The following is a 22,704-nucleotide window of genomic DNA, read 5'->3' as shown; positions in this document are numbered from 1 at the left end:
CGCTCACTGCAAGCTCCGCCTCCCGGGTTCACGCCATTCTCCTGCCTCAGCCCCCTGAGTAGCTGGGACTACAGGCGCCTGCCACTACGCCCGGCTAATTTTTTTCATATTTTTAGTAGAGACGGGGTTTCACTGTGTTGGCCAGGATGGTCTCGATCTCCTGACCTCATGATCCGCCTGTCTCAGCCTCCCAAAGTGCTGGGATTACAGGCATGAGCCAACGCGCCCGGCCAAAAATATTTTTATATTTATTCAAGTCTCCACCATAACCTAAGGGAGGGACTAGCCAAAACCGACAACGAATTTACAAACTGTGGTACTTTGGAGATTATTTTATTTTATTATTTACTTTTTACTGAGACAGAGTCTGGCTCTCTTGCTCAGGCTGGAGTGCAGTGGCACAATCTCATCTTACAGCAGCCTCCACCACCTGGGTTCAAGTGATTCTTGTACCTCAGCCTCCTGAGTAGCTGGGACTACAGGTGCACACCACCATGCCTGGCTAATTTTTTAATATTTTTAATAGAGATGGTTTTTGCCATGTTGGCCAGGCTGGTCTCAAACTCCTAACCACAGGTGATCCGCCTGCCTCGGCCTCCCAAAGTGCTGGGATTACAGGCATGAGCCACTGCGCCCAGCCTGGAGATTATTCTAATTGTTATACAAAGCCTATGAGGTCTGACCTCAGCTGAATTCTTAGCTCTTCTTTCACACTGCTTTCCCTGAGATCACTGTAGTCAGCTACACGAGTTTTCTTTCTCTCCTTGAGCACACCAAGCTCGTTTTTGCTCTGGTATTTTTGCATGGATTTGGTATTTCCTCTTCCTGGAACACTGTTCTCACAGGTCTGGTTAAGCTGGCTCCTTACACTGTTCTCACAGGTCTGGTTAAGCTGGCTCCTTACACTGTTCTCACAGGTCTAGTTAAGCTGGCTCTTTTTCAGCAGTCAGGGCTCGACTCAGATGTCACCTGCTCAGAGTGGCCTTTCCTGACCACCCTATCTAAAACTGTTTGTCTCATTATCCTGTTTTATTATCCTCATGGAGCTTATTACTGCTGGTGAAATTCTAATTTTGCTTGTTAATTGTCAGTCTTCCCAGCTGGAACATAGTTAAAAATCTTTTTGCCTTTGTTATTCTGCAGTTTCATACAGTGTACCTAGGTGTGGGCTTCTTCTTATCTGGAAATTTTGTATCTTTAATCATTCTTATATAGAAAATTTTTAGTTATCCCTTTAAATATTTCCGCACCTCCATTCTTTTCTTCCCAAGCTTCTTTCTCATTTTTCATTTCCATGTTTTCTCTTGTAGAAGCACTTTGATGGTTAATTTTCTCAGATCTATTCTCTAGTTTGTCAATTTCCTCTTTAACTTGGTCTCCTCTCTGTGTGACCCATCTGTTGAGCTTTTTATTTCAATAACTATTTTTCTATAAGTTTTATCTGCCTGTTACTATCTCTTGTTTGGTAATGTTCTTTTCTTGTGTTTTTAATTCTTTCTTTTTGCCTTTAATCATTTGAAATATGCTTGTATCTTAGGGAGTTTTTTTTTCAGGGGGTCTTATCCTGCTATTTGTTGAATTTGTCATCTTGTTTGTAATGGATTAGTTTTGTGTATATATATATATACGTGTGTGTGTGTATATATATATATATTTTTTTTTTTTTTGAGATGAGTCTCGCTCTGTCGCCCAGGCTGGAGTGCAGTGGTGCTATCTTGGCTCACTGCAAGCTCCGCCTCCTGGCTTCACGCCATTCTCCTGCCCCAGCCTCCCGAGTAGCTAGGACTACAGGTGCCTGCCACCACGCCTGGCTAATTTTTTATATTTTTAGTGGAGATGGGGTTTCACCATGTTAGCCAGGATGGTCTCGATTTCCTGACCTCGCGATGCGCCTGCCTCGGCCTCCCAAAGTAGTTTTGCATACATTTTTATATCTTGGATTGTGAGCTTTATTTATTTATTTTATCTTTATTAATTTTTTTTGAGATAGAGTCGCTCATTGTCGCCCAGGCTGGAGTGCAATGGCACAATCTCGGCTCACTGCAACCTCCGTCTCCTGGGTTCAAGCAATTCTCCTGCCTCAGCCTCCGGAGTAGCTGGGATTACAGGCGCCCGCCACCATGCCTGGCTAATTTTTTCGTATTTTTATTAGAGACAGGGTTTCATTATGTTGGCCAGGCTGGTCTCAAACTGCTGACCTTATGATCCGCCCGCCTCAACCTCCCAAAGTTCTGGGATTACAGGCATGAGCCACTGCGCCCGGCCAACAGAACTTTATTTGTAGGAATCCTTTGTGCCGTGGCTGAAGGTAGATCTCCTCAGAGTTTTGTATTTCCGCCAGATGTTGCAGGGTTATTGCCAGCCTGGGACTACTTTTTGTGTTAAATTTTTGGCTTGGGGATCTTCAGACCATGTAGTAGTACAATTCAAATCTGAAATAACCTGTGATCACACATTACTAGAGGAGATGCTGTTTTCCTCCCACTTCAGGGCTTTTTATTGTCACTATGTGCCAGTGGGCTAATGTTTTTTCTAATCTGTTCTCCTCCTCTGAGGGCCCCAGCTTTGTATTGGTTCTCAGTTCCAATTTCCTGTTTTAGGTGGGCCCAAGATCAACAAACTACCCCACTTTCTAGGTCAACTGGAAAGGCCTGATCTCATTTACTACTGTGGTCTCTAGTTCCCGCTATCATTTTTGGTCCCGGGTGATCCTCCTTGCTTTCTTGCAAGTTCAACTTTATAATTAAAAGGGGTTGTTGTATAGCCAGGGTTTTATAGCAGAAGAATTTTTAGTTACCTACCCAGCTATATTGCCAGAAGCAGAAGCTCTCCTCTCCTACCCCCCGAATATCTTGTTCATTGCTATAGCTGTAGCATCCCGCATAGTGCCTGGCACATGGTTGGGGGAAGGGGGTCAATACATACGTGTTAAATGATTTGGAGAACTGAACATTTCTATTAGGAATTAGTTCTTGGCCAGGCATGGTGGCTCACACCTGTAATCTCAGCACTTTGGGAGGCTGAGGTGGAAGGATCCCTTGAGCCCAGGAGTTCAGGACCAGCCTGGGCAACATGAGGAGACTGTCTCTATTTAAACAAACAAACAAACAAAAAAAGATTTAGTTCTTCCTGCAGGGAAAGCCAGAGGTGATGCTCCAAATAAATTCGTATCCAGCAGCCAAGATATTTGGTGTCCTGTGCTTTAGCATCCCAGGAAGGACTTCAATTTTCTTATTTTTCACTCTTAAACTTTAAAATGTTTTCCTAAGGACGTGACGCTGTTGCCATTAGCCAGTTGCTAGCAGAGTTTTCCAGACCCATAAAGTGGCAGATTAAAACCATGCCTGGGGAAACATTACTGCCCAGTGTGTCTTTTTATACTGGCACTTAGAAAGTTTTTACGCTGATTAAATTGACCTTTACAGTGGCTCAGCTAAGAATAGCAACTGTAAGATGTGGAAACTGTTGAGGAAAATGTTGTTAGTCCCACAGTTTATACTGCCACCAAAGAGAGGAGATAATTTTTTGCATATGTGCAAAAGGCATACTGTTTATCCTTTCCATTGTAAAAATGTTTTTTCCAGTTTGGTGTTGGTCTTGCTTGTCTCTTCTTTGTGACTTTGTTTTCTGTTTGGTAACCATGTGTACCTTGTCTCTCAGAGCTGGTCACTGTAGCACTGAGGCTGAAGGCACATACCTGTAACAGATGGGGCTCCTAGTAGTCACTACCAGAGTCACTCCTGAGGTGAAAGGCCTCAGCATAAGAGCATTCATTATGCACCAAAGTTCCTTTTTGACAAGTTGTACATTTCTAGCTTTCTGGGGTTTTGTTTTAGCCGTGGAGTTTTGTGCAAATGAAAACATTGCCAGGAAGATGACATCTTTAAAATGCAAGTATGATCTTGTCACCTCCCTGTTAGAGTGGTCCCCACCTACCTAACTTCCCTATCAACTTCCTCTACCATCTCCTAGCTCAAGACCTTTGCTTGTAGCATTTTCTTTGCCTGTGATGTTCTTCCCTGTCCTCTTCCTAGTTTCTTTCTTTTCTTTTCTTCTCTTTTTTTTTTTTGAGATGGAGTTTCACTCTTGTTGCCCAGGCTGCAGTGCAATGTCACGATCTCAGCTCACCGCAACCTCCGCCTCCTGGGTTCAAGTGATTCTCCTGCCTCGGGCTCCCAAGTAGCTGGGATTACAGGCATGTGGCACCACACCTGGCTAATTTTTGTATCTTTAGTAGAGACGGGGTTTCTCCATGTTAGTCAGGCTGGTATCAAACTCCCGACCTCAGGTGATTCGCCCACCTTGGCTTCCCAAATTACTGGAATTACAGATGTGAGCCACTGCGCCCCCTAGTTACTACTTTCTAACCATACTGTCAATCTCAGTTCAAGCTTACCTTCCTCCCAGAAGCTGTTCTGGACCTTCTTGACCAGTTCCTAGGTCTTATCTTTTACGCACTGTCACCTAATCTGTACTTTTCCTTCCTAACATTTCTTGTAGTCACAATTTTATCTGCGTAATTATTTTGCCATCTTTCATTAGACTGCAAGTTCTGTGAGGATGACGTAAACAATATAATAATGTGTAATGTGCTTTGAAGATGCTTGGAAGAAAAGCATAAGCTAGGTGTGGTGGCTCATGCCTGTAATCCCTGCACTTTGGGAGGCCAAGATGGGATGATTGCTTAAGGCCAGGAGTGTGAGATCAGCCTGAGCAACATAGCAAGGCCCTGCCTCTACCAAAAAAGTAAAAATAAAAAAGCCAGATGTGGTGGCACATGCCTGTAGTCCTAGCTACTCGGGAGGCTGAGGCAGGAGGATCACGTGAGCCCAGGAGTTTGAGGCCGCAGTGAGCTACAGTCGTGCCACTGCACTCTAGCCTGGACAACAGAGCAAGACCTTGTCTCCAATAAATACATAAATAGTAAAAGCATAGGATAATCATAAAGCATGCTGAGAATTTTTCATATTTGACCTTTCCATTGCATTCTTTCCAGTTCCTTTTTCTTTTCTTCTTCATGTGTCTGGAGCAGCCCACATTGCCACAGAGAACTTGGCTGTTCTGAAACAATTGTGAATGAAGGCAAAGTACTGTTTGGATGGTCTTTCATGCCCAGCAATAGTGGCTCACAGAATAACGTTGATAGTAGGAGCTCAGAGAAGTTAAGTAGCCCAAGGTCACACAGTTAATAGCCCTACTGTAAGAGCTGGGCTTTGAACCCAGATCCAGCTAACTCTTTTATTTTTTTGAGACAGGGTCTGCCTCTGTCACCCAGGCTAGTGTGCAGTGGTGTAATCATGGCTCACTGCAGCCTCAACCTTCTGGGCTCAAGCAGTCCTCCCACCTCAGCCTCCCAAGTAGCTGGGACTACAGGTGTGCAACATCACACCCAGCTAATTTTATTATTTTTTTTGGTTGAGACGGGGTTTTGCCATGTTGTCCAGGCTAGTCTCAACCTCCTAGGCTCCAATAATCTGCCCACCTTGGCCTCCCAAAGTGCTGAAATTATAGGTGTGACCCACCACACCTGGCCCCAGCGAATTCTTAACTACTTAGGCTTTGTGTAGATCTTGAGCCACCTGGAGGTGTGTGAGTCCTAGGTGTGCAACGATTAGGCTTCTCATATAAGGAGGGGTGGAAGAGCACAGGCAGCATTTCCACACCACTGTTCTTTGCTGTGGGTTTGCATGACAGGAGACATAGATTTCATGATATCTTGCATTGGCTCGAGGCTGCTAGGTCAGAGTGGACAGGGGATGTGGAGGACAATAAAACCTTAAAGTTGAAGGAGACAGCTGGGCGTGGTGGCACACGCCTATAATCCCAGCAACTTGGGAGGCTGAGGCAGGAGAATCACTTGAACCCAGGAGGCGGAGGTTGCAGTGTGTCAAAATCACGCCACTGCACACCAGCCTGGGCAACAGAGTGAGACTCCATCCTTCCCCACCCCCCCCCCCAAAAAAATTTAAGGAGACGTTATGGGTGATCTTAACCAGACCTAGGGCCATTGAGTAATTTGCCCAAAGTTCATATCTGTGTAGTGATAGAGCTGGGGTCTACAAAAATTAGATGGATGTGGTGGCGTGTACATGTAGTCCCAGCTACTCAGGAGGCTGAGGCAGGAGGATCAGTTGAGCCCGGAGGTTGAGGCTGCAGTGAGCCGTGATCACGCCACTCTACTCCAGCCTGGGCGACAGTTAGAGTCTGAGTGAAAAAAAAAAAAAAAAAAAGTAGGGGGGTGGGGAGAGCTGGGGCCAAACCCAAGGCTCCTGGGTTTTCCACAACACTGTTGACTGACACCAGCAGGTCTCTCTGAAGGAACTTACTTTGGCACTCATACCTCACTATCTCCCGAATCCTCCTTCACTTCTTCCTTCCTAGAGATCCACCTTCTTTTGTCCCCCTGCAGCAGAAAATGACAGTTCCCATAACCAAGACCATCCCAGGCAGCTCAGGGACTCTGTATTTGGAGGAGGGAGAAGGACCACAGGGGACTAGATGTATAGATGTCCACAACTTGTGATGTTTCAACTTAATGATTTTTCAGCTTTATGATGGTGCAAATGACATACGCAGCCAGTAGAAATCATTTGTTTTTCACTTTTAATACAGTATTAAGTGGATGACATGAGATACTCAATACTTTATTGTAAAATAATTTGTGTTAGAGGATTTTACCAAACCGTAGGCTGATGTAAGTTCTGAGCATGTTTAAGGTAAGCTAGGCTAAGCTATGCTGTTCAGTAGGTTAAGTGTGATAAATGCATTTTTGACTGACGATATTTCATTTTATGATGGGTTTACCAGGACATAACCCCATCCTAAGCCAAGGTGCTTCTGTACTGGGTTAAAAAGTTTTTGAGGAACACTGGATTAAATGATGCTTCCACTCTGCTGCTCTCCCTGGGAAAGCAGAGGCAGAACGGTGAAGCAGAGTGGAGTCTTGTTTATTCCAGGTCCCCTGCCTCGGTGCACAGAAGATCTGAGAGAAAAGCTGACTGACACCAGTAGGTCATGAGGATGCCACTTGTTTAGATTTCAAATGCATTCCACTGTATGTCTCACTTAGGACCAGTTGGCAGCCCTGTGTTCCGAGCCTGAGCCACCTCTGGTGAATTTTCCTGAGACAGAAGTGTCATTGGATTCTTTCTTGTGCCAAATGTAGGCACCACTGCCTCTTTTAGAAACTATGTGGACACTTTGAACTGTGCTCTTTCAAGCCAGTGCCGGAAGAATGGCATTCGCAGGGCCTGGTAAACTTGGGAGAAACTTTCTGATGTTTTTATGAAAGGCATGTTTTGCTCTGAAGTGAAAGAGTGTGTGTTCTGGCCAAAGTAGCAAGCATAGATCTGTTTTTTCCACATGTACCAGGTTTCAGAGGAGAAGCTGACTAGATAGCCAGTGTATAATTTTGCTTGTGGTGGGCTGGCAGGATGGTGAAAACGGAGGGAGGAAGAAGTATAGGGGACAAGATATTTAGATGGTCCACAACTTGTGATGGTTCAACTTAATGGTTTTTCAACTATGATGGTGTGAGTAGCATACACGGCCAGTAGAAATCAGTCTGTTTTTCACTTTTAGTACAGGATTAAGGAGATGGTATGAGAAATCCAAGTTGATAGCCAGTGTCTCATTTTGCTTATGCTGGGCGTGGGAGGGTGGTTGTGGAGGGGGGAAGGAGCACATGGAAAGAACTCTGCGTGCAGTGTTATGAGGGCCTCATTCTCAGGGTTTATAAATGCCACGTTTCCTTCTTTCTAAACTCTTATATCAGAATGTAAAGCTTTTAAGACCAAGAAACCCCTAAAGATTTATGGTGGAGGCCGGGCGCGGTGGCTCAAGCCTGTAATCCCAGCACTTTGGGAGGCCGAGACGGGTGGATCACGAGGTCAGGAGATCGAGACCATCCTGGCTAACACGGTGAAACCCCGTCTCTACTAAAAAATACAAAAAAACTAGCCAGGGTAGTCCCAGCCACTCGGGAGGCTGAGGCAGGAGAATGGCGTAAACCCGGGAGGTGGAGCTTGCAGTGAGCTGAGAACCGGCCACTGCACTCCAGCCCGGGTGACAGAGCGAGACTCCATCTCAAAAAAAAAAAAAAAAAAAAAAAGATTTATGGTGGAAATGTGCACTAAGCTGGGGGACTGGGTTTTCAGCCCTGTGCTTTCTCTTGTCGTCTCTCTGTGGCTTCAGGTGCCAGTCCTGTTTCTGCCCAGCCTCTAGCCCTGTAGACAGTCACTGGAGTGCTTGGTGTATACCCTTGGCCAAGTAGACAGTGTAGTAAAGCATGGTCCAGAGAGGAGGAGCCGACCATGTGACTTCAATTTCCACTGGCAGCTGTCCGCCGGATGTGCACTGTGGGCAGGGCCAGCCTGAGTCGCCGCAAATACTGTGGCTTTAATTTCTTTGCTGAGCAGGGCTTTTTTCCTTCTTAACTGTGAGCGTCTTGGGGATAAGGACAATGTCTTATTCATCTTTGTATCCCTTGAACCCAACACAATGCTTGGCACAAAGACAGCATCCAGTAAGTGACTGTGTTATTGTTTAGGATGAAGAAATGTTGAAGGCCACATATGGCAGATGCTTTACAGGTTTCATCATCTGCATAGTGGTCCCAAGTACATTTTGGGCTAAGGTTAATGTTGGTCTGGGAGATATTTTATCTCTTACATGTGAAATATTTTTTTAAATGTTTCCATCCTCATCCACCAGTGCTGTGGACAGAATTTGGCAGACTGCTAGATGGCCACTCAGCATCTATGTGAGTGTCCCTAACAAGGGACAGTATGAATCCTGGATCCAGTCAGGATTCTTATTCAATAAGCAAAAATGATCTAGCAGATTGAAATTGGACTGTGTTGTCTGAGCAGTTCGGCCCTTTATTGAAAAGTGAAGAATTTCAGTTGTAGATTTTTTTTGTTGTTGCCCTCTTTAGGATCACACTGTGAGTTAACCTTGGAGAGCAAGTGTTTTAAAAAGGAGAATGGGATAACTGAGCAAATGCTAATCCTAGAATACATACCGCATTAATTATTCCAGGAAGTTTCACAGAAAAGCCGATTTTATTTAAAACATACTGCTAATTACCAGAGAATCATCACCCTCCTACTGGCTGAGGTTAGCACCAGAACATGAAATGTTTCTACTTGGACATAAAGAAAGTGAGGCAGCCCTTTCCTGTCCTGTCCGAGGAAAACTTACTCTGCCAATTGCTTTAGTGTCCTGAATCTCCTCTCCTCTTTAATAAACCGTATTTTTTTCCTAAGCTCTTTTGTTGTTGTGTAAATCTTTTAAAGTTTTGTTTTGAGACGGAGTCTCGCTTTGTCACCCAGGCTGGAGTGCAGTGGCACAATCTCGGCTCACTGCAATCTTTGCCTCCCTGGTTCAAGCGATTCTCCTGACTCAGCCTCCTGAGTAGCTGGGATTACAGGCACGCGTCACTACGCCTGGCTAATTTTTATATTTTTAGTAGAGACGGGATTTCATCATGTTGGTCAGGCTGGTCTCGAACTCCTGACCTTGCAAGCTGCCTGCCTCAGCCTCTCAAAGTGCTGGCATTACAGGTGTGAGCCACCGCGCCTGGCCAAAGTTGTTTTTCGTAATGGAATAAACATTGATACAGACTGTTTTGTGGGCAGGTGAATAGACAACCAGGAGGACGGTGATGAGAAGGAAAGTGTTGAAAAGCTGTCATTTAACATGCTAACGTGCTTTTTAAATTTTTTAGGATAAGGAAGCCTGTGTGGGTACCAACAATCAAAGCTACATCTGTGACACAGGACACTGCTGTGGACAGTCTCAGTGCTGCAACTACTACTATGAACTCTGGTGTAAGTCCTTGCTCGGGTGTCTCTCAGTATCCCAGGGTCCCAGTTACGGCCTCTGTAGCCCTTTTCGGATTCTCATGGGGACAGTGTTGGTGAGTGGAATCTGTTTATGGGTTCCAGAAGTACTTCCTTTGTAGAGGAAGAGAGTTCTGGTGCTCTTTGGACTTTGTTAGCCGAAGACTGGAGAATATGGTTTCAGCAAGGTCTGCTGCAGAAGCTCTTGCCTGGGGCCGACTGGATGCTGCCTCCATTGTGTTCTGAGCCGACAACAGCTTAGGTCCATCCTTGGGCCAGCCCAGAAGCCCTGGTTTGCCTTTTTTTTTTTTTTTTTTTTTGACGGAGTCTCACTGTCACCAGGCTGCAGTGCAGTGGCGTGATCTCGGCTCACTGCAACCTCTGCCTCCTGAGTTCAAGTGATTCTCCTGCCTCAGCCTCCTGAGTAGCTGGTACTACAGGTGCATGCCACCATGCCCAGCTAATTTTTGTATTCTTAGTAGAGATGGAGTTTCACCATGTTGGCTAGGATGGTCTCAATCTGTTGACCTCGCGATCCGCCCGCCTCGGCCTCCCAAAGTGCTGGGATTAGAGGCGTGAGCCACTGCACCCGGCTCCTTGCTGATTTTGCAGAGAGGGGTTGCAAGCCAAGCTACTGTGAATGCCAGGCCACTCTAGATGGTCACTGTGCCATTTTCTTGTAAGGACCAAGAGGCTTCCAGAATTTCCCATGGAACCTCATGGAGTGCCTTTGTTTCTGAGGGTCCTTCGGAAAGGAACAATCTTTCCCTAGGTCCCTGCCTATAGAGGACCTTCTGGAGAGAGGGAGTCTTGAGGCTCAGCTCCTTTTATTTCTTACCCAGTTCTCACATGGAAGCTCCTGGAGGATTCTCCAGTGTACCTAACCTTTCACTGTCGGCTGAATGCCATGTGGAGGCTGGGCACAGTGGCTCACGCTTATAATCCCAGCACCCAGGGAGGCCAAGGCATGTGGATCATTTGAGCCCAAGAGTTCAATACCAGCCTGGCCAACATGGTGAAACCCCCTCTCTACTAAAAATACAAAAATTAGCTGGGCATGGGGGCGGGCGCCTGTAGTCCCAGCTACTCAGGAGGCTGAGGCAGGAGAATCACTTGAACCCGGGAGGCAGAGGTTGTGGTGAGCCAAGGTCGCACCACTGTACTACAGCCTGGGCAACAGAGCGAGCCTCCATCTAAAAAAAAAAAATTGCCATGTGGAAACCATCCTTGTCTTGCCACTGGTTTGACCGAGGCCAGAACCACTTGCTTCTTCAAGTTGCACGACAGTGGTGATGTTGTTAGGGTCTTCAGGGAGTGGCCCAGGGTTGTTGAAACTGACACTCTTTGTACTCTGACCTTCCTGGAACTCAGATGAGACAGTGTAGGATGCTGGACAAAGAAAGAGAGGGTGTTGGGAGGGGGTGGTCCTTAGGACAGGGAGGCCCCAGGTGACCGACATCGCAGTAGTTCTTACAATTGTCTCTTGAGAAAGGAGACTGCAGACAGTTTCCCCAGATGATTCTAAGCCCTCATCACTGCCTCCATTTGGAAACAGACTTTGGGTTTGTCAAACCATGCCCTTGCCCCCACCATCCTATCTGCCCTTTTCCCCTTTCTCATCCCCCCGCCAACCCCCGTGTCAGTGATACGGCAAGAAAGCAGCCAGAAGGACTATTGTTTGGGCCAGAGAGGAAATTAGACTCTTGGCTGGGAGGTCTTTCCCTCTGAAATGCAGTTGTATTTGTAGCCAACAGGAGTGGTTCCTCCAAACAAGACCTCTCCCTCACCCTCGCCTTTCCCTTTTGAGGACTGAGGACGGGCTCATCTGCCTTTCTGAGGAATTCCAGGAGCAGTCCGGTGCAGGAGAGCACAGGGCTCAAATGTCCCCACCAGACCTGCAGATATATAAGCAGCAAAGAAGGAGGGCACAGTCATTGTTGCTATTTTAGAAGGGGTGGGGCTGAGAAACTTACTAGAGGACACACAGTGCCAAGCAGGTAGACAGACTCTGTTTAAATGTTTTAAAATGCAGATAACCACAGGGTTCAAATTCTCCCTCCCACCCTTTGTTAAAACAAAAGTCGAAGCTGGGCTGCCAAAAAGCCACAGAGCTGCAGTTTGTTTCTCTGGGGCCTGGCCAGGCGGCATCAGTTGCGAAAAAGAACGAAGTTGCTCATGGCCCCATCTCAGATTGACAGAGCCTCCTGGGCTTTTGGCAGAGTCGACTCAGGAGCCACCGGAATTGGGTCACCAAAGCCAGGGCCGGGGGGTGGAGTGGCAGGGACAGAGAGACCCAGAGGGCAAGGAGGTAGTCTGGGAAAGCAGGTGCCTCAGCCCAAGGGCTTAAAGAACGTCAGAGAAAGAGCTGCATGAACGGCTAAGGGTCTCTCCAGCTGTGGGCATTTGGGAAAGGAGAAGGCCCAGCAGAGAGCAGTGTCTAGACGGAGAGAAAAGGTGCCCTGTTATATGAGCTGGCACGTGTTTTCTACGTTCTGGAGGCATGGGAGGCATAAAAGCAAAACGCCCCTCTCAGGAAGTCCCCCGATACCCCTCTTTATTGAGGTCATGGCCTCTGCCTGGCATATATGGGAGGGTGGTTGATGTTGGAACAAACACCTGAAGTTCTCATCAAAACGGCACCTTTTGTTGCTTTCAGCCCTGTTCCCTCTAATACCTCTCAACTTTGCCTGAAGTGTGAAAGTCTTGGGCTTTGGGCTGATTTCCTTCCCACCTTCCTTTGGAAAGAAAAATCCTCAGCCAGGAAATCCTTTGGCAGAGTTTTCATCAGACAGGGCAACTCCTTAACTATAGTTGCCTACAGGAAAGGCCTCAGGGAAAAAATGCCATTTCTACCCACCCTTTACCTCTACTAAACTGAATTTTCCTGTGTGCTAAGGAAAATTCTCAATTCTCACATACGTACTTACACACACACACACGCGGTTTACACAGACACACAAGCACACGTAGACTGCGCTCTGGCCGGCAACCTTTCCCACGTGTCTTTTCAATTTTTCATAACCTAAACCAGTTATTGGGCCTGCATGTGATGAGAACAGAAGATCCTATTTTATAGGGGCAGTAGTTGAGGCTATAAGGACCTGATCATTGTTAGTATTATCTCCATGCATTGTTATGGCACGTGTACTTTAATTCATCATTCCATCAGTTATTCATTCAGCAAATCCTTATTCCAGTGCTCTTGAACTTCGGCTGGCATCAGAATTTCCTTAAGGGCTACTGAAAACACACTCTTCTGGGCCCTACTCCCAAAGCTTTTGATTCAAAACTGAGAATTAAAAAACCTGAGAATGTGCAATTGTAACAAGTTCCTAGTTGATGCTGTGACCTCCTCTGGGCTGGAAACTGGAGAGACAGAATTCTTACCTTCAGAAGGTAATCCAGTAGGGAGGAGATAAGATGTCCAGTGGCCCAAACCCCAAAGCCACTCCTCCCAGTTCTCACCCCGGGGCTCTCTCCACTCAGCAAGCTACATTTTCTAGGGAGAGATCAAAGTTGGGAATTTCTGCCCTTGAGATCATTTGGGAGAATTTCACCCAGGCATCAATTTCCCCTGGTTTGGGCTTTAGGAGGGAGAGGGATATGTTTCTGGACAGTGGAATTTCCCTGAGGTAACACGAACCAGGCTATTAGCAAATCCTGTCAATGCTGCCCAACTTGTTTTTCATTTTTCATTCTCTCTCTCTCTCTCTTCCTCTCGCTCTCTTTCCTTTCCCTCCCTCCCATCTCACTCCTCTCTCCCCTCCTTCTCTACTCTTCCTTTCCCCTCCCTTCCACCCTCCCGTACCCTTTCGCCCACCCTCCCGTACCCTTCCCCCCGCCTTCCCCTCCCCTTTCCCCAGCCTTTCCCCCTTCTCCTTCCCCCTTGCCCCCCTTCCCCCTCCCACTTCCTTCCTTCCTTCCTCTTTTTTTGTGTGTAAGACAAGGTTTCACTCTATCACCTAGGCTGGAGTATAGTGGCATGATCTTTGTTCACTGCAGCCTTAACCGCCTGGACTCAAGGGATCCTCCCGCCTCAGCCACTTGAGTAGCTGGGACTAGGAGTGCGTGCCACCACGCCCAGCTAATTTTTATATTTTTTTGTAGAGAGAAGGTTTCGCCATGTTGCCCAAGCTTCGTTTTTTACCTGCTGTTTTTTTTTTTTTTTTTTTGGTTTGTCTTAAGATACCCATTGTTAGCAAGAGCTCAGTAAATAGGAGTTGACTGAATTTCCAGTAAATTTTGCCACGAACAGAACCTAAAAGCAGACTAGGGACTTATTCCTAACCCGTGTTTCTTTTTTTCTTTTCTTTTTTGAGACGGCGTCTCACTCCCTTGCCCAGGCTGAAGTTCAGTGGCATGATCTCATTTCCCGGATCCAAGCAATTCTCCCACCTCAGCCTCCCAAATAGCTAGAATTACAGGTGCGTGCGACCACGCCCAGCTAATTTTTGTATTTTTAGTAGAGATGAGGTTTCAACGTGTTGGTCAGACTGGTCTCCAAATTCTGACCTCAAGTGATCCACTTGCCTCAGCCTCCCCAAGTGCTGGGATTACAGGCATGAGCCACCGCACCGGGCCCTGTGTTTCTTTATGGAATACTTTTTGGGGGTCAAAAGGGAAATTGAAAGGAAATTATAAAGGAAACCTTTAAACCTTTAAACCGTTAAACCTATGGTTAAACCTGTAACAACAACAATAAACATACTAAGAATTTACCATATGTCAACCATAGTTCAGCGTACAGTACATATATTAACTCATTTAGTCCTCACAGTGACCCGATAAGTTAGAGACCTTTATTCTCCCTGTTTTACAGATGAGGGAAGTAAAACCAAAATGACCAAGGTCAGAAAGCTAGAATATGTGTTTTTAAGCTGGGCTTTGAACCCAGGCCATCTGCCTTTTCCACATCTGCAGTCATGCTTGTAGGAAAGTTGGCTAGGCTTTCAGATGAAGTTGCAAGTCTCCGACGTCTTCGTTTCCCAAATTCAGGCCTTTTCCACTGTGGCAGTGGCAGGAGCTCCTGCTGAGAGCAAGGAAGAGCCAGGGGAGCCAGTCACCCACTGTCATGCAGGATGGGAGGAGAGCTCACTTACAGTATGCTTGATCCTCCTCATGGGGAATTTCCTGCCGGTTGAAGAGTGGTGTTTTCCCAAGTTTGTAGTGAACTCTTGGGGTTTGTAGTGTAGTCATGGGGCACATGACTCAGTTCCTACACTGCACTGTGATTGTTTTTAAAAACGTGTTTTCCATTTTGCTTAGCATGACAAATGCACCCCACAGTGAACTCACAATTTTCAAACTTGTCATTGAGGAATGTAGTCTCTTGGTACGTGTGTGTTTGTCAGGGAAAGGAGGGTTGTATTTCTGTTGCTGGTGTGTCTTTTGTTGGGTTTTCCTTTTTTTTTTTGAGGCAGTCTCACTCTCGTCGCCCAGGCTGCAGTACAGTGGCGCAATCTTGGCTCACTGCAAGCTCCGCCTCCCGGGTTCACGCCATTCTCCTGCCTCAGCCTCCCAACTAGCTGGGACTACAGGCGCCCGCCACCACACCTGGCTAATTTTTTGTATTTTTAGTAGAGACTGGCTTTCATCGTGTTAGCCAGGATGGTCTGGATCTCCTGACCTTGTGATCCACCTGCCTCAGCCTCCCAAAGTGCTGGAATTACAGGCGTGAGCCACCGCGCCTGGCCAGGTTTTCCTTTTTTTTTAACTTTCTTCCTTGTGCTTGCTTCAGCAGCACCTATACTAAAATTGGAATGATACTGAGATTAGTGTGACCCCAGCCAAGGATAGCAGGCAAATTTGTGAAGCATTCCATAAAAAAAAGTAAAAAATGTGAAAATGAACTTTCTTCCTTAGTTTTGAAATCTAGCTAAAAGACTAAAATTTTTCCTAAGTTAGGCAGGCGTGGTGGCTCACACCTATAATCCCAGCACTTTGGGAGGCTGAGGTGGGTGGATCACTTGAGGTCAAGAGTTCAAGACCAGCCTGGCCAACATGGTAAAAGCCTGTCTCTACTAAAAATACAAAACTTAGCCCAGCCTGGTGGTGCACGTCTGTAATCCCACCTCCTCAGGAGGCCGAGGCAGGAGCAGAGTCTCGCTCTGTTGCCCAGGTTAGAGTGCAGTGGTGCGATCTTGGCTCACTGCAATCTCCGCCTCCCCGGTTCAAGTGATTCTCCTGCCTCAGCCTCCTGAGTAGCTGGGATTACAGGCATGTGCCACCATGCCTGGCTAATTTTTGTATTTTTAGTAGAGATGGGGTTTCGTTGTGTTGGCCAGGCTGGTCTCGAACTCCTGACCTCAAGTGATCCACCCGCCTTGGCCTCTCAAAGTGTTGGGATTACAGGTGTGAGCCACCATGCCCGACCTTGTGTTGGCTGATTTCTTTTTGCAGTCACCTTCTGCCCTGCCTAATATTTCCTAAAAAAAAAAAAAAAAAAGCAGCTGGGCGTGGTGGCTCACACCTGTAATCCTAGCACTTTGGGAGGCTGAGGCAGGCAGATCACCAAAGGTCAGGAGTTCAAGACCAGCCTGGCCAACAAGACGAAACCCCATCTCCACTAAAAATACAAAATTAGCTGAGTGTGGTGGTACACGCCTGTAGTTCCAGCTACTTGGGAGGCTGAGGCAGGAGAATCGTTTGAACCCAAGAGGTGGAGGTTGCAATGAGCTGAGATCACACCACTGCACTCCAGCCTGGGTGACAGAGTGAGACCCTGTCTCAAAAAAAGAAAAAAAAGTCCTCTTTTTTTTTTTTTCCTTTTTATACTTCTGGTTCAGTGAATCTAGCCTTTTTCTGGATCAAGGATCCCTTTAAAAATCTGATAAATACTTTAAATTCTCTCCCCAAGAAAAATTTGTAATCACACTGCAGTAGTCAGGATAGGCTAAGTGATGCCACAGGAACAAGCAAGTCCAAAATCCTAGTGACCTATAAAACAGCAAGTTTATTCCTCACTCACACTGTATGTCCGTCGAAGGTTGGATGAGACTTTTGTTTCCACTTCACCGTCCTCTGGGGCCCAGACTGATGTGAAATCACCATCTGGGATGTTGCCAATTGCCAAAACAGAAGGAAGACTAATGGAGGGTCTCATATTAGCAAGGCACATTTTGGCCTCTAAGTGACACATCATCCAATCTTGATTCATTAGTTAGACTTAGTCCCAAAGCCTCACCTAGTCACAAGGGGGTCAGGAAGTTCAAGCCTACCCACATGCCTAGAAGGAGTTCGAAATACTTGGCGAACATGAAAACCAGTGCATGTGATTTTCTTTAAAACGGGGAAAACGAAACAAAACAAAACAAAAACAACCATGTTGGCCAACGTGTGGTGGCTTATACCTGTAATCCTAGCACTTTGGGAGCCAAGGTGGGAGGATTGCTTGAAGCCAGGAGTTTGAGACCAGCCTGGGCAACAAAGTGAGACCACCCCCATCGCTACAAAAAATTTAAGAATTCGTCAGGTGTGGTGTGCACCTGTAGTCCTAGCTACTAGAGAGGCTGAAGTGGGAGGATCCCTTGAGCCCAGGAGTTGGAGGCTGTAGTGAGTTCTGGTCTCTACTGCACTCCAGCTTGGGTGACAGCTTAAAAATTAATTTTAAAATGTTTTTTAATTAATTTTTTTAAAAAATTGTAAAAGCTGTGAAACAGATCATATATATTGCAGTATAAAAGTTAGAAGTTGATTTACCCTTAGGTAGAGAACTATTGAAAAAATGACTGGTGGCCAGGTGAAAAACCAGTAGAGTTAGATGCTGGCTGTCTTTTCTTTTTTTTAGAGATGGGGTCTCGCTGTGTTGCCCAGGCTGACCTCGTAAGAAGCAGTCCTCTCGTCTCAGCCTCCCAAGTAGCTAGGATTTTAGTTGGGAGCCACTGCCAAGCAGATGCTGATTATCTAATGGGAGAATGTACTTTTAAAATTTTAAAGTTTGGCCATCTGTGGTATCTCATACCTGTAATCCCAGCACTTTGGGAGGCTGAGGCAGGAGGATTGCTTGAGACTGGAGTTAGTTTGAGACCAGCCTGGGCAGCCCGGTGAGACCTCATCTCTACAACAACAGCAGCAACAACAACAACAACAACAAAATTAGCCGGGTGTAATGGTGCATGCCGGTAGTCCCAGCTACTCAGGAGGCCAGAGCAGGAGAATCACTTGAGCCCAGGAGATCAAGGCTGCAGTGAGCTGTGTTCACACTACTGTACTCTACCCTGGGTGACAGTGAGACCTTGTCTCTTAAAAATAAGTTTAAAAAAATTGGCTGGGCGCAGTGGCTCATGCCTGTAGTCCCAGTGCTTTGGGAGGCCAAGGCAGGTGGATCACTTGAGCTCAGGATTTTGAGACCAGCCTGGCCAACATGGTGAAACCCTGTCTCTACTAAAAATACAAAAAAAAAATTAGATGGGCATAGTGGCACACACCTGTAGTTCCAGCTACTCAGGAGGCTGAGGCACAAAAATCACGTGAGCCTGGGAGGCGGAGGTTGCAGTGAGCCGAGTTCCCTTACCACTGCACTCCAGCCTGAGCGACAGAATGAGACCCTGTCTCACAAAATAAATAAATAAAAATAAAGTAAAAAAAAAAATCAAGTTATAAAGTAACACAGAAGTGTAATGGAGTGTGAGATTGCACTGAGAAAGTAAGAGAAGTATAGGTAATACCAAATGGTTGTCAGCCCAGAATCATTTAGACTTGACTCCAGAATACACATGCAGCCAGGTTCTTAAGCAGAGTGTCCACCCAGACAACCCTAGGAGATGTTATCAAACTGTGTCTGTAGCCGGTTTCACCTCCGTAACTCCTTTCCAGCCTCTCCACCCTTCTCTGAGGGCTCCTCTGCCAGTGTCTACTCTTAAGTCAGGCAGTATTCATAAAGAAAGAAACGTAAGTTAAGCAAGTTTGACTAGTGAACCGGGAAAGACCAAAAGGGAGACTTCTAAGTTCACTTTATGGTCTCTGGTTAGGAATGGATTTTCCTGTCTGCTGATGGGTAACGGAAAAAATCCTCTCTTCTCTTGCTGCAAGGCTGCAGCATGAAGGTTTGGTTGAACAGTGATACCTACTGAAAGCAATTAGGTGCTGTGGAATGGTAGTGCCAGCCTGCCGGGGCTGGGGGGCATGTCACCATCCTGCCTCACTTGGTGGAGGGCAGCTTTGTGGGGAGCTTCAATGGGGGCATCCCAGGGGGACAGAGAAAGAGCTGTCACCAGATGCCACACCCCAAATGCCAGGGGATCTTTTGGAAAATTGTGTATATACAAATAAGGGGGGAAAATACCAAGGATTTGTTCATTTTTACATGTCTGTTTTGTGGGGGAGGGAGGCATTTTTTTCTGTTTTTAAACAAGGTTAATTTGATTTGACTCATTCTGACAAGAGATACATGTGGAAATACTTTAAAAATTTTAAACACGAATTTATAATTACAAAGCAGATGATAAAAAATACACATAGCATTTGGAATGGAAAAGAATGGAAGTTTTTCAATAGAGAACAAACAATATTATCTATTCTTATTTAGTAACAACTCATCTTAAAATTATTCATTCGGTACATTTTTCATTGAGAAAAAAATATTCTTCCTACTACAGAGAAGTATATGTCCATCTTAGAAAAATTAGGAAATAGAGGTAAGCAAAGAACAAAGGAGCTGGTACTGTCTGTCATCCAGAGTTACCCCATGGTTAGAGCTTCCTGACTATACCCCTCCTTTTTCTGTCCATATATACTTCTTTTTTTTTTTTTTTTTTTTAGGACTGAATCTCACTCTGTTGCCAGGCTGGAGTACAGTGACGCAATCTCGGCTCACTGCAACCTCCGCCTCCTGGGTTCAAGCGATTCTCAGCTTCCTGAGTAGCTGGGACTACAGGTGTGCGCCACCATGCCCGGCTAATGTTCATGTTTATTTTTAGTAGAGATGGGGTTTCACCATGTTGGCCAGGGTGGTCTCGATCTCTTGACATTGTGATCTGCCCACCTCGGCCTCCCAAAGTGCTGGGATTACAGGGTATGAGCCACTGCACCTGCCCATACGTAATTTTTTTAAGCAAAAGTTAGGATCATATTTTATTTTGTCATCTGCTTTTTTCATTTAATATCAGAAACTGTTTATCAAAAATAATATTGTGTAATTTTTTAATGATTCATATTATTTCATTGTGTAGCCATATTCCTAGAGGAATTTAAAAACCTACCCAGAAATTAATTTATTGATTTAAAAAAAAAACAAAAGCTAGCTAAAGTAAAATTAGTCATAGATATTTTTTAAATTTAATTTGTTTTGGCCAGGCGCGGTAGCTCACACCTGTAATCCTAGCACTTTGGGAGTCTGAGACGGGAGGATCCCTTGAGTCCAGTGTTCAAGACCAGCCTGGGCAACACAGTGAGAAAGCCAGGCACAGTGGCGTGTGTGCCTGTAATCCCAGCTACTCAGAAGGTGGAGTTGGGAGGATAGCTTGCGCCCAGAAGGTTGAGGCTTCGGCTGAGCTGTGATCGCGCCACTGTACTCCATCCTGGGTGACAGAGCAAGACGCTGTCTCAGAAAAAAAGAAAATTAATTTGTTTCTAGTTTTATAATTTGAAAGAAAATAATCAAAAGAAGAAAATTTAAATTTCTTATTCTGTCATTTAAAGATGTCATTATTTTTGTTTTCCTTTCAGTTCTTTCCCCGTCATGTGTGTATGTGTATGTGTATATGTTAAAAGCAAAATTCCTCATTAACTAAAAAAAAAAAAAAATTTAGAAGCCTGTTGTGCCACACATTTAAAAATTGGAGAGGAGGTCTTCTACTGTGGTTTGCTGAGATTCTCTGAGTATGATCCCAGAGATAGCACAGAGGGAAATAAAGTGCTGTGGGGCTTGGCCTCTGTTCCGCCACCCTTTCCTGGAGCAGGGAGGAAGAAGGGGCTGCTAATGGCCCTGCATCTACTGCAAAGGCAGGCCAAAGGGACGGAGAGTTGATTGTGGCAGTGGGAGATGGAATTGTACCCGATTAGGATTATGTCGAGAGCAGAGGAAATCATTTACACTCTCTAGGGAGGAGATGGACCTGAGGCAATTAGAATTTTTCCACCTCTAACTTTAGTGATTCTTGTATTACAAAGGCATACGTGATAGAGAAAAGCACCTGATCTTTTTGATGCTATGAGGAGAATCCTAAGACTTCTTTTGTCGGGAGGCCCCTCTGAGCCCCCTTGCAAGTGCTGATCCTCTGAGTTGGTGGGGAGGGGAGATGGGCACTAAGAAAGTGGAGCATTTTCTCAGAGATCTCTTAAGAGAGGAGGAGGAAACCGTCCCAGAAGGTGAGAAACCTATAATGCAGGGGGTACCCATCAGTGGTGCTGGAGAGATGCCTTGGCACTCATGCCTTCCTCCAAGGTGCTGGAGGCATCCTGGAATGAGAGACCTGCTTTGTTGTTATCATTCTGTTTTGTTTTGTTTTGTGATGGAGTTTCACTCACCCAGGCTGGAGTGCAATGGTGCAATCTCGGCTCACTGCAGCCTCTGCCTCCTGGGTTCAAGCGATTCTCCTGCCTCAGCCTCCTGAGTAGCTGGGATTATAGGTGCATGCCATCATGCCTGGCTAATTTTTGTATTTTTAGTAGAGACAGGGTTTCACCATGTTGGCCAGGCTCGTCTTGAACTCCTGAACTCAGGTGATCTGCACGCCTCGGCCTCCCTAAGTGCTGGGATTACAGGCGTAAGCCCCTGCGCCCGGCCATTCTTTTTTTTGAGACAGTCTTGCTCTGTTGGCCAGGCTGGAGTGCAATGGCACAATCTTGGCTCACTACAACTTCCGTCTCCTGGATTCAAGTGATTCTCGTGCCTCAGCCTCCTAAGTAGATGGGATTACAGGCGCCTGCCACCATACCTGGCTGAGTTTTGTATTTTTAGTAAAGATGGGGTTTCACCACGTTGGCTAGGCTGGTCTCGAACTCCTGACCTCAGGTGATCCACCCACCTTGGCCTGGTATTACAGGCATGAGCCACCATACCCGATCTGTTGTCATCACTCTTACATTCCTGCCCACTTCTGTCCCATGTGTCTTTCATTCTGGCACAAACATTTATGAAGATTGATCACATGGCTTCCATGTAAATTAACTGGGTGAGGCCCAGCCATGCCAGCTTCAACCACGTGGGCACCGTCCAGGGACCTCCCTGTTCTGCAAGCTGCCCTTCTGGCTGGTACTCACTGTGTGTGAGTGCCTCTCTGTCTTGCCTTGCCCACTCCCCAGGGTTCTGGCTTGTATGGACCATCATCATCATCCTGAGCTGCTGCTGTGTCTGCCACCACCGCCGAGCCAAGCACCGCCTTCAGGCCCAGCAGCGGCAACATGAAATCAACCTGATCGCCTACCGAGAAGCCCACAATTACTCAGCGCTGCCATTTTATTTCAGTACGTACACCCAAGCCCCCATACCCACCCTCAGGAGCACAGGTGCAAAGACCCAGGGCTCAGACTGAATACTGGTGGCCAGGGCCCCTGTAGGCATAGGGGGTTTGTCCTCTCCCTGCCTCTCCATAAAGCAAGGTCTTGAAAGTACAGGAACAAGGGGGCACTCCTTCAGCACGGAGGAGCAGGTGCTAGGGATGCAGTTCCCTGAAGCCACTGGGCCATTCCAAAGCTCATAGTGGCTGGGTTCTGGCTGGATCTCTGCTCTTTTAGCACCTGCCTACCTACCTACCTTCCTACCTACCTACCTACCTTCCTTCCTTCCTCCCTCTCTCCCTCCCTCTTTTTCTCTCTTTCTCTCTTTCTTTCTTTCCCTGCCTGCCTGCCTTTCCATCCCTCCCTCCCTCTTTTTCCTTCCTTCTTTCCTTCCTTCCTTCCTCCCTCCCTCCCTCCTTCCCTC

General features: G+C 46.3%; 1 protein-coding gene across 3 annotated transcripts in view; it reads left to right on the top strand.

The window, feature by feature from the left end:
- The window catches only part of WBP1L (WW domain binding protein 1-like), a 98,288-nt gene that overhangs the window by 69,661 nt on the left and 5,923 nt on the right, over positions 1-22,704 (top strand). For 2 of the 3 annotated variants that reach the window (XM_011957371.1, XM_011957372.1), the window contains exons 2-3: positions 9,728-9,830; positions 22,086-22,247. In XM_011957371.1, coding sequence (XP_011812761.1) covers positions 9,728-9,830; positions 22,086-22,247 — 265 coding nt within the window. Of the gene's footprint in view, positions 1-4,777; positions 4,805-9,727; positions 9,831-22,085; positions 22,248-22,704 lie in introns of those variants that run through there. The other variant, XM_011957373.1, reaches the window with a different exon arrangement.

This window comes from Colobus angolensis, unplaced genomic scaffold (genome assembly GCF_000951035.1).
Source record: "Colobus angolensis palliatus isolate OR3802 unplaced genomic scaffold, Cang.pa_1.0 Scaffold44, whole genome shotgun sequence".
NCBI lineage: Eukaryota > Metazoa > Chordata > Mammalia > Primates > Cercopithecidae > Colobus > Colobus angolensis.
The sequence above is the reverse complement of the archived record's forward strand: the minus strand, read 5'-3'. Positions and strand labels throughout refer to the sequence as shown.